The sequence below is a fragment of the Globicephala melas genome, chromosome 19 (assembly GCF_963455315.2).
Source record: "Globicephala melas chromosome 19, mGloMel1.2, whole genome shotgun sequence".
Taxonomy (NCBI): Eukaryota; Metazoa; Chordata; class Mammalia; order Artiodactyla; family Delphinidae; genus Globicephala; species Globicephala melas.
The window spans coordinates 57,053,541-57,067,222 of record NC_083332.1 but is presented as its reverse complement, the minus strand read 5'-3'; the positions used below and the strand labels follow the sequence as shown (position 1 = coordinate 57,067,222).

The window sequence follows — 13,682 nt, the reverse complement described above, 5'->3', positions numbered from 1 at the left end:
ATACCTGTTACATTTTCTAGAAATTATCTTTCTTTCTGTCAGTATATGCATACAGCCCTTTATGAGGAAATCTCTTGAGTTATCCCTCCTCTCCAGGGAGATGAACATACTGAAACTTTAGAAGAATATCAGAAAAGTCAAGAGATTAAGTAACATCAACCTAATGCCTTAAATCAGTGATTTCCCACCAAAATGAGGTAAACAAAAACACTTGGTGCATTTTTTACAAAGTAAAATTTACTCAAATTAAAAGACTGCCTCCTCTTTTGTAGTTGGTCCTTACTCCTGTTTCGTTTGTTTTTTGATACTAATGACTTTTTAAAAGAAAAGTCTGGCCACAGTAAATGGAAGTATTCTCACTCTATCTCATTTATTAGCTTGCTTTTTTCCCCTTTTTTTCATATTCAGACGTAGAAACATGTTTAAAAGTACACTCTTATCAATCCAAGATTTTTAAAAAATTCTACTGGCCCATGAAGTTCAAATCCTAGAATCACTGATTCAGATTTTTTTTTAATCTCTTCAGACTTTAATGTCCATGATTTGTCTTCTAAAAAGTCAGGTTTAGATGGCCATTATAAGGATACCAAACCTATCTAAGACCTCTGAATAATAGTAATAATAACAACAACAATGGCAATAATAATAGCAATAATGATAGTAATAATAATAACAGCTTCCATTTATTCATAACTATGTTCTAAGCATTTTTCCATCAATTACTGCATCAACTCTAGAAGTAAAGACTGTAATTATCCTTCTTAGAGAGATGAGGTAATTCAAACTTACAGGATTCAGGTAACTCACTCTTGGCCACGTAGCTAACATGTTACTGTGTCATATGTTTGAACTCTAGTCAATGTGAGTTTTAAACTATATGACCTTAACCTCAATACTACAATCATCGGGAGGGTACAACTAGAGCCCATCCTTAGTAGAATCATCAAAAGGTCCCTCCCTGGGTGTTGCAAGAGGGGGCTGGGAAGAAGCTGATTCTGCTCAGTGGGAAGCATCTCCTGACAAGAAAATCAGGATGTAGTCACAGGTCCATGACCTTGCTGTCCTGCTTGAATGACCAACTTCGTCCTTATCCCCATGTAGGCCCAAGTTACTCAGAGACAGTTGCCTCCTCTGTGGTCCGGTTCTGTCTCTTTTGCGAGTCTCTTTTTGACTGGGGTCACTTTGCTTTGTTAGGATCTGTGTAGAGATGGTGAACTTACGCCAATACTCGTGTTCCTCTACGTTGCTCAGCTTCTTTTGCAGTTAGCTTGGCTATGTGACTAGGTCTGGCTAAGAGTGTAAGCAGAAATGATACATGTCCCTTTTGAGCTCAAGTGGTTAAACATCTGTGGTGCCTTCCTCACCCTTTTTCTCACCCCCCTACTCTCCAGCTCGGTGACTTAAGAGTAACTCAAAGGCCCAAGGTGGCAGGACCAAGTTGGAAGTAGCTTGGGTCCTCGAGTTCCTGCGTGGAGGGCAGCTACTCAAAGGAGAGCTACCCAGGAAAGCAGGCAACCTGCAACCACATGACCTGAATGAGAAATCAACTCTTATAGAGTTAGGTCGCTGGGGTTGTTTCATAACAAGCCTATTTTGACTAATGAGGCTTCTTTATTAAAAGTGTAATTACACAGGTTGTATCTTAGGTGAACTCGGGTGTGGCAGTTTCTCTCTGTGTATCTGTGTTTGTGTGTGTATAGTCCAAGAGGAGTGATCCAGGAAGGATGAACAAGGGGGATGAAAAGCACTGACCTGATAGTGGCTGGGTGGCCAATAAGATGTCCTTTCTGGACGCTGGAAGTTGGAGACATCTCTCCCTATAGAGGCTGGAGGATCATGAGTATGGTTTCCCTTAGTGAACAAGATGACCACAGATCCCTCCTTAATGCCAGGAAGGTCTGTCTGAGCTGATATGGCAGGGCAGAATATTCTGTTCTATAATTTTTCAGGACACAAGATAGTCAGGGGCTTATCACTTGGTCTTTCTCCATATCAGATGGGGGTCTTGTCAGTTTTCCAAGCCAGATATTCTTCTGGAGCCTGGGTCAGCTGGGAGGCTGTACACAGGGTCACTATCCAAATATTGTGGTATCAAGATAGCAGCTACCAGAACTGCATGATTTTCATGTTGCAGGAGAAGCAACCCCATCAATGTAAGAGAATTCGGGGTGTTGGAAACCCCTGGGGACCTCCTGCAACAAACCCCCCACAAATTCCTCCTGGAGTCCAAAGGCCTTGAGTGGATATCTCCTTTCTGAGTTTCTGCCTTCTAAACTGCCTTCCCCTTTCTTCTTGTACTTCCCATTGAAAATGACAATAAACACATCTCCCAGCTCACGTTTTAAGACTGAGATGAAGCCAGGAAACTTTTGTCCAAGTTATCTTGAGTTGGGGGTTTTGCATCATGCTGTGAAAGTTACAATGATAAAGCTCCCCTGGTTACATTAGAAGAAATAGTGGGATGCCATGTTTTGATCCTAGAAGCTTGTTGAAAATGGCCCTTTAAAGACGAAAGCAAGTCTAGTTAGTGGAAAGGAGAGTAGAATAAAGAGTTATTTGGATGTGAAGAAAATAAAAGGCTTTAGAACAACTGAGGGAAAGATGTGTCAGAGTTAACAGTGAATAAAATATTAGGGAAATAAAAGGAGTGGAGGTGACCATTAGTAACAGTTAAAGCAGAAAAAGATAAGTCATTGAGAATTGAGGGGAAAGATGAAAAAGGATAAAAGGAAATATTACCGTCTGAACAAAAAGAGCAGGAAGCCATGGATAGAATAAACATTCCCTGTAATGCGGCTAAAAGCTAACACAGAATTGGTTGAATATAAGTCTGGGGTAGGAGCAGATATACTATGTCTGTAAGGCAGAGACAACATTTTCAGACAAGTTTATAAAATGGTGAAAAGTGTAGACATAAATTGATTGATAATGCTGTACTTTACACTTTCTGCAAGGTAAAAATTCACAATAATTGGAAGCCAAATCGCCTAAATATTGCAAAGATAAAGGAAAAATGGAAAGTGTAACTGCCATAGGAGGAGTCCAAGGTAATGTTACTAACCTGGTTTCTTTTAGCCTCTGTTATTACCTAGATCGTCAGCTTATATTTACACATCACTGAACTATCCCTAACCATTTTCTGGATCTTGGTAGTGGCCTCAAACATCTAAGTATTTTTAAACATTCTGGTTCTGCTTGATTCTTTCCAGTTTTCATCCAGATGTTAGCCTTGTGACAATATGGCCTTCATTCTGAGAGGTCACACCACTCATTGGTTTCTTGGCTAATCACATTTTTCAGAGATAGAAAGGTCTTGTGTTGGACCATAAAGAAATGCATGAAAGAAACTGAGAATGAGAGGGGAGGGAGGCAGGGAGACTTAAAATGTTAGTCGGTTAGGGGGAAAAGTCCGTTCAAAATTTTGTGCTTTTTATTTCCTCTTCCATGTGGAATAGAGCAAAATACATTGCTACTGCTTCTGGAAATCCAGATTTCCCAAACAGTATTCGATAGACATTCTCAAGTCTGTGAAAACTTTCTTCTTCATTTAGGCACAATTAACCTTATTCTCAGGGTTATTCTCACGACAACCTATGTTCACTGCTTTGAGATGAACTGAAAAGTATCAAACCAAATCTGCTCTTTGTATTTTTTTCCCTAGTAATATACACGGACCCACAGTTTCACTGAGAAGGGGGCTAATCAGATTTTGCTGATCCAACAATTCACATACAAATTCACATATAAATTTTTAAATATCCTCCATCCCTATATCACTGACTTTTCCTGAACATGCTATCATTGATAATCAACCTAGTTCCATTTAGCATTTACTAGCTTACACAGAATCAACAGCCATAACCCACTAAATTACTTAGGGGATTAAAAAAAAAAAAAACTACATAGACACACACAAAACTGTGATATTGGAATGTACAGGATGGTCTAGTTTAAATGAAAAAGGTCCCCCAAAGTATGATTGTTTCCAGCTTCTCAGAGGTGAATTAAAAGCTGTTTGGTGTCGTGAAGATTACAGAAGCCATCACATTTATGGGCCTGCTTTGCATACCAAGTCTATTAATAATTTCCATACTCAGGGTGGCTTCACATTTCCACACATGTTAATATAGATGCCATTTGGGAATTGCTTGGAGGAAAAGAGAAAAAAAAGAGAAAAGGAGAAGAGAAGAGAGGAGATGATGCAGACGAGAGGAGATGAGAGCCAGAAAAATGGTACCTTAAACCAAGTTCCGTTTAAAATATAGTGACTCTGATAAATAGAAGAATCAAAAGACAAATGAGAGTTCGTGATGGCCTGACCCAGAAGTCACACTCAGGGATCAAATTAACATGAAATCACACACTGGAATTCACTTATTGTGCCAGTCCTGCACCTTGTCATTATAGACTCTAATTATTGAAATGATTTCATAGGCATAATTGCATCAAGATGTGCATGGGCTTCACCTTGGAGGGCTCCCTTGATGCTCAACATTGTATCTTCATTACTGTGTTCCTTTCAACTCTTAAAATGTGCTCCAGCCTCCCAGAACAATCCAATCAAACAGGCTGAGTTTTCGTTTCCCCCTTTTCTTTAAACATGCCAGCCACATAGCACAGGAATGAAGGAATTGTGGTTATCCTGAAAGGCAGGCCTGGGACCATAAGGGCAAATGTACAGTTACCTTCCCTAAAGGGACCATAGAGCATCTGACCAAATTAAACCATTGTTTTCATATCCTTCTTTCCCAAATGTTAAAGAATGGTGCTCAAGAGCCTACAATTAAAGGCTTATTTGTCTACCATCAATTTTTAATTCATTGTGCTAAAACTAAGCTTGTCACACCTTTAGCAATGCACTCCATGCCCTCATAAAGATAAAACAATATAACACTGGCATTAAAAACAGGAAGAGATTATAACCACAGATCTGAGCAGAGCATATTTTGAGGACATTAATTGGATTTGGGGGGATTTGAGTTTAGAATAGCCAGTAGAGGTTTCAAATCTTTCAGAAAACTATCTTATTAGCATTAAGAATAAGAGTTTAAATTCCTATGCCTAAAACTTCCCAGAAGCTAACATCCTGCTCTCACCATTATTTTGATCCGATGCTATGTATGAGATAGAACAGCAATCCATAGGAAGGCAATGGTCTGTTCTCAGGATCTGCCCAGAGGAAATGGATTTCATACACTGGAGGCTTGGTGGTCCCCTTTCCTGGGAGCAGTCAGGAAATGCTTATCGGTGACAAACTACTAAAAAGAGACACACACCACTCTATTCACCTCTAAGCTGACAAAGCCCTAATTCAAGACCTTCCACCCTGGGTCAAGCAGTGACATAAGAAAAATGATCAGAAAATAGTTTAGGGAATACCGTATCCTGAGTCACATTCTTAGACATCGGTGACTAGGCCAAAAGCGTCGTCAAGTGACATTGCTTACGGTTTAGAATCGCCTGGTCCTCGATGAATTCAGCTGGCTGGTTGATATGGAACAATTTCTGCTGAAATCCAGGAGTGCAGTCCAAATCTTCTGCAGATGTTAGCTGCAGCACCTGAGAAAAATGAAGCCATCAATATTTTAACAGCAGCTTATACGTTTGCCCTGGTAACTTTTACCAAATCTGTGACTTTTAGAAACGAGCTGAGGTTTTAATTTCATTTCCCAAATTAAGAGGTAAGTTGATACCTCTCCTGTGGCTGCCAACCATTCGTTTTGGCAATGAGATTTGGAAAACACGCAAATGGGAACAGCTGCTGCAGTGTCCATTAAGTTGTAGTTAAAGAAATAACTTCCTCAGATTTTTACACCTGCTAAGAATCTCGCCATGCTTTCCACGTGTGAAATTTCATTACAGAAACTGTCAATTTCATATGACGCCTGAGCTAAAACCAACTTCACTTTCATAGATGCAAAGGGACACGGTCATCGACAAAGAGGAGGAAAATGGAACTATTCCATTGGAAGTTACTTCTAACAAGAATCCAGGGCCCCATAGACCTTCACAGTCCAAGATGGTGGTCACGAGCCACAGGTGACTACTGAGCCCTTGAAATGTAGCTGGGCTGAAACTGTCAGTAGAAAAATACATGTTGGATTTTGAAGACTATATACTGAAAAGAAAAATAAAGTAAAATACATAATTAATAATTTTTATAGGATTCCATGTTGAAATGCTACTTTACAGATTGGACTAAATAGATCCACTATGAAAATAAATTTACCCCTTTCTTTTGACTTTAGTGTGTTTGGCTACTAGGAAATGTAAATTTTACAATTGCTTCTGAAGGCTCAGCTTTGTCTTTGCAAATCCTTGGGGCACTTCATCCAGAAGTTAAAAATTTAGGTTATATGTTTTGGAACATAAAAGTTATGTTAAAATACTCTTGGACAAGGAGTAATGAAGTAAGGTAAGAAATAGTCATAGGCTTAGTAGGCAAAGACGATAAGCAGTGTGAAGTTAGAGATTACCTCTTTTTCCCCATCTTGTATACCGAGCACCTACCACATAGACTGGCACAGAGAAGACGCTCCATAATACTTACAATACAATGATTGCTAATATTTTTCAGCCTTCGCTATATGGCAAGCACTGTCCTAAGTTTGTTGCATGCATTATCTCCTTCAATCTCCACAACAGCACTGTGATGTACTTAGCATGTTATAAGACACATTTTGCTGACAAGGGGCCTGACATTCTAGAGAGGCCTACAATCTTGCCCCAATCACACAGTTAGGATGGGTGGAGTCAGGATCTGAATCCAGGTTTAAACGTTCTCTGATTTTGACAGAGCTCCGCCCACACCCTTCAGGCGAGAATTTGTATTTTTTTGTCTGGGAATTTCTCTGAAATCTGTGGGAGGCTGCTTTACCCGAGTATGGCACCAGCAGGCAGTGTTTGGAAATTCACACCCCCAAGACCATCGCCATAACTGATGAAAACTGCTGTGTGAATACCCCAGCCCTCAGGTGAGATAACGCAGAGGCAAGTGTTCCGTCTCCCACTTGGACTTAAGCAACAGTTGTCCACGGTGGTATCTGGCTTGATAACTCACCGTCCATTAGCTGCTTTCTCTTCTTTGGCTCATTTACTCATCCCCTGTTGGTATTTTTCTGACATCACCCTCCAAATAAAACTATTTGCACTCAAATCTTTGACTCAGTGTCTGCTTATTGGGAAACTAAACTTTGATACCAGAATGCAAACTCTTTTTTTTTTTAACTTTTTATTTTGTACTTGAGTCTAGCTGATTAATGTTGTGATAGTTTCAGGTACACAGCAAAGTGACTCAGCCATACCAGAATACAAACTGTTAACCACTGCACACAGGCTGTTGAAGAAAACTCATTATCATCCCCACCGGTGATCTCAAAGGAGTGTACAAAAGGTTGGAAGCTGTGGAACCAGGGCTTCTCTCTAAATATCAGCTCTCTGAAATGCACTGAACCCAAAGAACAAGAGCAAGAATCAATCTCCCAAGGTTCACCATGTGGCCGGCCTGAGAAACATCAGAGGAACTGAAATAGGAGAGTCATCACCCTGACAGACATCATCCTTCTAAAATCAAAGGGGGGAAGGATGCTATAGTCGCATATTTGAGCAGTTCTGTGTGTAAAACTTTCCCTTGCCTTGACAGCAGGCTCTGAGTAGATCACGTCTAAGGCAATCATAACGCTGACATCCCGAGTGGTGCACACAGAACACGCAGATTCAGGACTCAGAATCATTTGCTGGCAATTATGCAAGCAGAAAATCTATAACTGGCCAACGTTAATTCAGTCAAACATCAAGTTGTCAAGGGTTGCCTCCAGGCACCTTATGCCTACAATTATACGTTAACCTTATAATCAGCTAATTCTTCCCTCAAATCCCAGACCAGTAAACCAGTCATTCCCGAGGAATTAAGGCAGACGACATTTCTCCAGGGATCCTGAGCTAAGAATCCAAGATTGACTGAGAGCACAGGGGAGTGGAATTCCTCGTGCTTATCTCTCTGTGGCTTAGTCTCTGTCCTGGCCTCTTGGCAGGTTCTACTTAGGATTCCTCTGGAATCATCAAGGAAAAATAAACCGTTTCCAACTGCAGATGCTCAGGGAGGGTGAGGGTGGTGGGAGAACTCCCAGAGGCTCAAGGTTTTTTTGGGTTTTTTTTGCAAATGCTTGGGTCACTTTATCCACCAGGCAAAATTCAGGTTAAAGGCTTTGTAATATGAACACACAGCACTCTCCTGGGCCAGTGTGACTTAGCAAGGTAAGAACTAGTCAAACAATTCATTCACTCTCTCCTCCCTGTGTCCATTAATTCACTTATTCCCAAACATTTATTAAACTCCTGGGATTCAGTGAGCACTTTGCTAGGTGTTGTCCTGGAGCTTATGGAGAAGCCCTATAACACAGTCATTAAAAGCATGAATTCCAGAGCTGTTTGACTTCGTTCATTCTTGGCTCTGCCCTTTACTGACTGTGCTATTTGGCATTTTTTCCCCCAGCCACTCTGGTCTCAGTTTTCTCATGTAGAGAAATATGGAAAACAAGATGTGCATTGAGGGTGGCCATGTGGGTTCAATGGAATGGTACATATAAAGCAATTAGAATAGTGCTGCACAGGATAAGCAGTCAGGAGTGTTAACTGTTATTATGGACTATAAAGGTGAGAGGCATTAACAAATCATCATTTAATTAATTGATTAACTAAAATTAAAATTTAACTTGAAAGGAAATCACGGCTCTCTTCAGGAGCATGTAAAAGCTGGGAGTCGGGAGTCGAACTTCATCTAGAGGAATCAAGGAAAGCAAACCCACTGAAGGGGTTATTTCTGCTTTGATCTCAAAGATGGATCAGAATTAGCTGGATAAATGGAGAGGAATACAGAGTGGTCTCTTTAACCAGTACACACTTTGCTTTCACGTGAATTTACGCCTCTCTGGATATCATGCAGTAGATCTCTGAAACGACAAAACTGCGTTTAAAAAAGAATCCAGGGGCTTCCCTGGTGGCGCAGTGGTTGAGAGTCCGCCTGCCGATGCAGGGGTCACGGGTTCCTGCCCCGGTCCGCGAAGATCCCACATGCCGCGGAGCGGCTGGGCCCGTGAGCCATGGCCGCTGAGCCTGCGCGTCCGGACCCTGTGCTCCGCAACGCGAGAGGCCACAACAGTGAGATACCTGCGTCCCGGAAAAAAAAAAAAAAAAAACCAGACTAATTTACGGCTCCCCAAAAGCTGAATGTCTGGCTGAGCACTAGTGGTAGAGCGTTCGAGTTACTGCTATTACCCCTTGATTTTTGTAGCAGATTTCAAATAGTATTCAGCTATGAGCTTGCCATGGCTTCAAATTCAATAGCACTGAATTTGGTGGTGGGATATGCAGAGGCATCCCTCACTGGTCTAAGATGAGCACTCAGACATGACTCCAGAATTAGGCAGCCCCTTCTCCAATATCATCACATGTCACTCTTATAAATATGATACCTGGACATGCTTCTCCCCAAACTCTCTTTAACATTTCCAGAATATATGCTATGAGCAACATTCCAAATGCATCTTTAATGCCATGGCAGTAATGGTCTTCCTACATGGTTCTTTTGTTCATTTATGCATTAGTTTGCACTTCATCAACAATCGGCAACCAATACACCTTTGAAAGCTCAGCAATGATCAAGTTTTATGATCACCAAAGGATTTCTACTACGTGAAAATTACAATCAGCCTGCTTATGAAGGCAGATTCACGTTCAGACAGACTGTAAGCACAGGACAGAGCCACAATGGTTCTGTATGAATCCCAGTTTACCAGCTGCCATTTACTAACTGTAACCCTCTGTATCTCAGTTTCCTCAGATAGAGTCTTATATGTTGTCATGAGGATTAAGTGAGTTAACTATTGTAAAGAGCTTTGCACGGTACTGGACACATAATAATTGCTCAATAAATGTTTGCTATTATTATTTTTACCATTATTATTTCTATGTATTATGTTTAAATCAATATACAGGATTCACTCATATTCCCAGGGTAGACATTGACAAATATCAAAATATTACTTTTGTTCAATGGATAGACTATGCTCAGAAATATCAGAGGGAAACAGTAGGGATCTGAATCAGGTAAAAGATAAGGAGAGAATGTGCACCTTGGGGTCAGCTGCACAGTAAGCACATCAGGGCCTATCGTGGACTGACTTGAGCTGCTTTTGCAGGACACTGAGCCTCCTTTAAAATGACAGCTCAGGGACTTCCCTGGTGGTCCAGTGGTTGAGATTCCACGCTCCCAGCGCAGGGGGCCCGGGTTTGATCCCTGGTCAGGGAACTGGATCCTGCATGCCACAGCTAAGGATCTCGCAGGCTGCAATAAAGACCCCACATGCCGCAAGAAAGACCCCGTGTGCCGCAACAAAGATCCTGCGTGCCGCAACTAGGACCCAGCACAGCCAAATAAATAAATCAATATTAAAAAAAAAAAGAATAAAATGACAAATCAGAGCTCTGTCCTCTATGTACGAGCCCCTGCCCTAAGCTTATGTATGGATGGCAAATTCTGACAACACACTCTTCATACCTGCTTCTCTTCTTAGCTTCCATTTCCGTGCTGCTGTTCAGAGCCTTCTCTTTTAAAAAGAAAGTTTATGTTTATCCTCACAGGTGCTGATTCAAGAGCATAGCCAACTTTGGAGTTTGCTTCCAGAAAAATGATTTTTTTCTGCCCCAGACTGCAGGTTGCCAACTGGCAGCATAAGGGATGGATCGGGCCAGCAGATGTGGTTGGTTCAGCCAGAGAAGTCTGTCATAAAAGTAAAATTATCATGTTCTATCGAGCACACCTCTCTGAGCTATCCTTGCCTGCACGACTCCCTACGTTGCTGCTCCCCAGCACTCAACTTAGTTACACCCTAGTCTGGCCCTCTAGGCATATGAGTTTGCAACCCCCGCTTTAGACTTTGGAAATAAGCTTTTCAGGCAAAGAACTCTCCTTGTTATGAGTATCTAGTTACTTCTCATAATAGTACCCACAGCTATGTGCTCCTGGCTCTATTGCAGTAGTTTTGGTCATGTGACTAAGCACTGGCAACAAAAGGAGGGTGGAAGCAATTTCACCACTATTCCTGGCCCCCGAAGTGCCCTCTTTTACCCAGCTCGGAGAATAGAATAGAAGGACTTCCAAGGTGGTGGAGGAATCCAACAGAACGATCCGAGAAATCAGTCACTGCATAGAGGACAAGCACCTGGGAGAGATGCCCAGCAAGGAAACTCCACCTGCAGCCTGTGGTCCCTGAGATCTGGGGTTGTTTGTTACACTTGGCTGACTATGCACTAAACCTGGAAGGCATAAGGGCAGAGGGTTTTCTATATGACAGCATCACAGACTGTTCTAGAGGTCAGAGAGAAAACAGAAGAACTGAAGAAAAGCTTAACACAAACGGCCATAAATAAAAACAGAGAAAGTTACTGCCACAAATAATTATATCAGCAGGCTGTGAACAAGCTCAGATTTCATCCTCTCTTAAGTCAGCTTCAAAATGGTATTTTCCAAATGAACTCGCTAGTGTCTCCTGGCCCCTTGTTGTTTTCCTTTCATTGACTCACTCGCTTTTTGCTGTTAGGGTAGATGGGCACTTACTTTACCCTTGCCACAAAACACCTCCGGTTTACTCTTGTCAAAGTCAGTCCAGTGGAATCAGTTTGGAGGGGCTTAGTCTGGCGGAGAAGAAAGGCTACTATCTCTGATTTGCAGGATAGAAAAATGTTACAGCAATGTATCTGATTGATTCTTTATCCTGCCAGGGACCAAAAACCCCGAGTCCTGGAAGGGTTTATAAAGGCACACCGCCTACAGGGAAAGCACAGAGAAAAGAAGCACTTCAAAGACACACACGTACACACACACACACCTGCAGGCGCACATATTGATATGTTCACTGTAAGTGTCAGTTCATGTCATCCACGCTCCCTGAGTCTGACCTCCTTGAAATATTCCTGGTGTTTTACAGCCTCTGGACACAGAACACCTGCCACCTTCTTGGCCATTAATGCACAACACTTAGAAATGATTTTGTAATTCTTGGGGAGATAAAGGGTTCTGTTGTTGACTTCATACACAGTTTGAGACCAACATTCTAGACTTATTTCTAATTGAATGATACTCAGTATCTTTTCCTCAAATTATTAAAAGGGAAGATGCATATAACTGGAAAAGCATGGAACAAGAAGCCAAAACTAATCTGAGCCTGAATTCTGGCTATGTGGCCATTTCCCTGACTTTTGGCAAATTACTTAAACTTGAACAGCCTCTGTGTTTTCTTTAAATGAGCATAACACCACCTATGCATACAGTTGCTGGGGGACTTTAATGAGATAATGTAAAAAGAAAGACTATATGGTAGACAGAATAATGGTCCCCAACAGATGCCCTCAGTCTAATCCCTGGGACCTGTGAATATGTCACACTAAATGAAAAGGAGAATTAAGGTTGAAAATCACCTGACCTTAAAATAGAGTGATTATCCTAGATTAGATGGACCCCATGTAATCACACTTAGAGAAAGAGATGTGACAATGAAAGCCAGGTCATAGTGATGTCATGTGAGAAGGACTCAACCTGCCATTGCTGGCCTTGAAGGCGGAGAAAGGGGCCACCAGCCAAGGAATGCAAGAGACGAGAAGCTGGAAAAGGTACCAAAAAAAGGATTTTCCCCTGGAACCTCAAGAAGGAATACAGCCCTGCTGACACCTGGATTTTGCTCAATGAGACTTCTGACCTTCAAAACTGTAAGATAATCCATGGTGCTGTTTTACATTGCTAAGCATGTGGTACGTTGTTACAGCAGCCACAGGACACTCATATGGTTACCACAGTGCTGGCCCCACAGTAGACACTCAGAAAATATTGGTTCCCTTTACTTGATTTTTCAAGATATAATTTGAGCAAACCAATGGAGAGGGAGAAACAGAGGAGGGAAAGAGGAAGGTGGAGTGGAGGGAAACTGAGAGAGGGAGGAAAAGAGGAGAGGGAAGGTGAAAAAAGAGTCATGACATTGGTTCAAGATGGCGGAGTAGAAGGACGTGCTCTCACTCCCTCTTGCTAGAGCACCAGAATCACAACTAACTGCTGAACAATCATCGACAGGAAGACAATGGAACTCACCAAAAAAGATACCCCACATCCAAAGACAAAGGAGAAGCCGCAATGAGACAGAAGGAGGGGCACAATCTCAGTAAAATCAAATCCCATAACCACTGGGTGGGTGACTCACAAACTAGAAAATAATTATACCACAGAAGTCCACCCACTGGAGTGAAGGTTCTAAGCCCCATGTCAGGCTTCCCAACCTGGGGGTCTGGCAATGGGAGGAGGAATTCCCAGGGAAACAGACTTTGAAGGCTGGCGAGATTTGCTTGCAGGACTTCGACAGGACTGGGGGAAACATAGACTCCACTCTTGGAGGGCACACACAAAGTAGTGTGCACATCAGGACCCAGGGGAAGGAGCAGTGACCCCATAGGAGACTGAACAAGACCTGCCTGCTAGGGTTGGAGAGACTCCTGCAGAGGTGGAGGGTGGCTGTGTCTCACTGTGAGGACAAGGACATTGGCAGCAGAAATTCTGGGAAGCACTCCTTGGCGTGAGCCCTCCTGAAGTCCACCATTAGCCCCACCAAAGAGCCTCTAGGCTCCAGTGTTGGGTC

General features: G+C 42.1%; 1 protein-coding gene across 1 annotated transcript in view; it reads right to left on the bottom strand.

Annotated features, from left to right (window-relative positions):
* Window positions 1-13,682, bottom strand: part of CDH13 (cadherin 13) — a 1,033,853-nt gene that overhangs the window by 802,815 nt on the left and 217,356 nt on the right. The window contains exon 2 of the mRNA XM_030863234.2: window positions 5,448-5,559. Within this exon, the coding sequence (XP_030719094.2) occupies window positions 5,448-5,559 (112 nt within the window). The remainder of the gene's footprint in view (window positions 1-5,447; window positions 5,560-13,682) is intronic.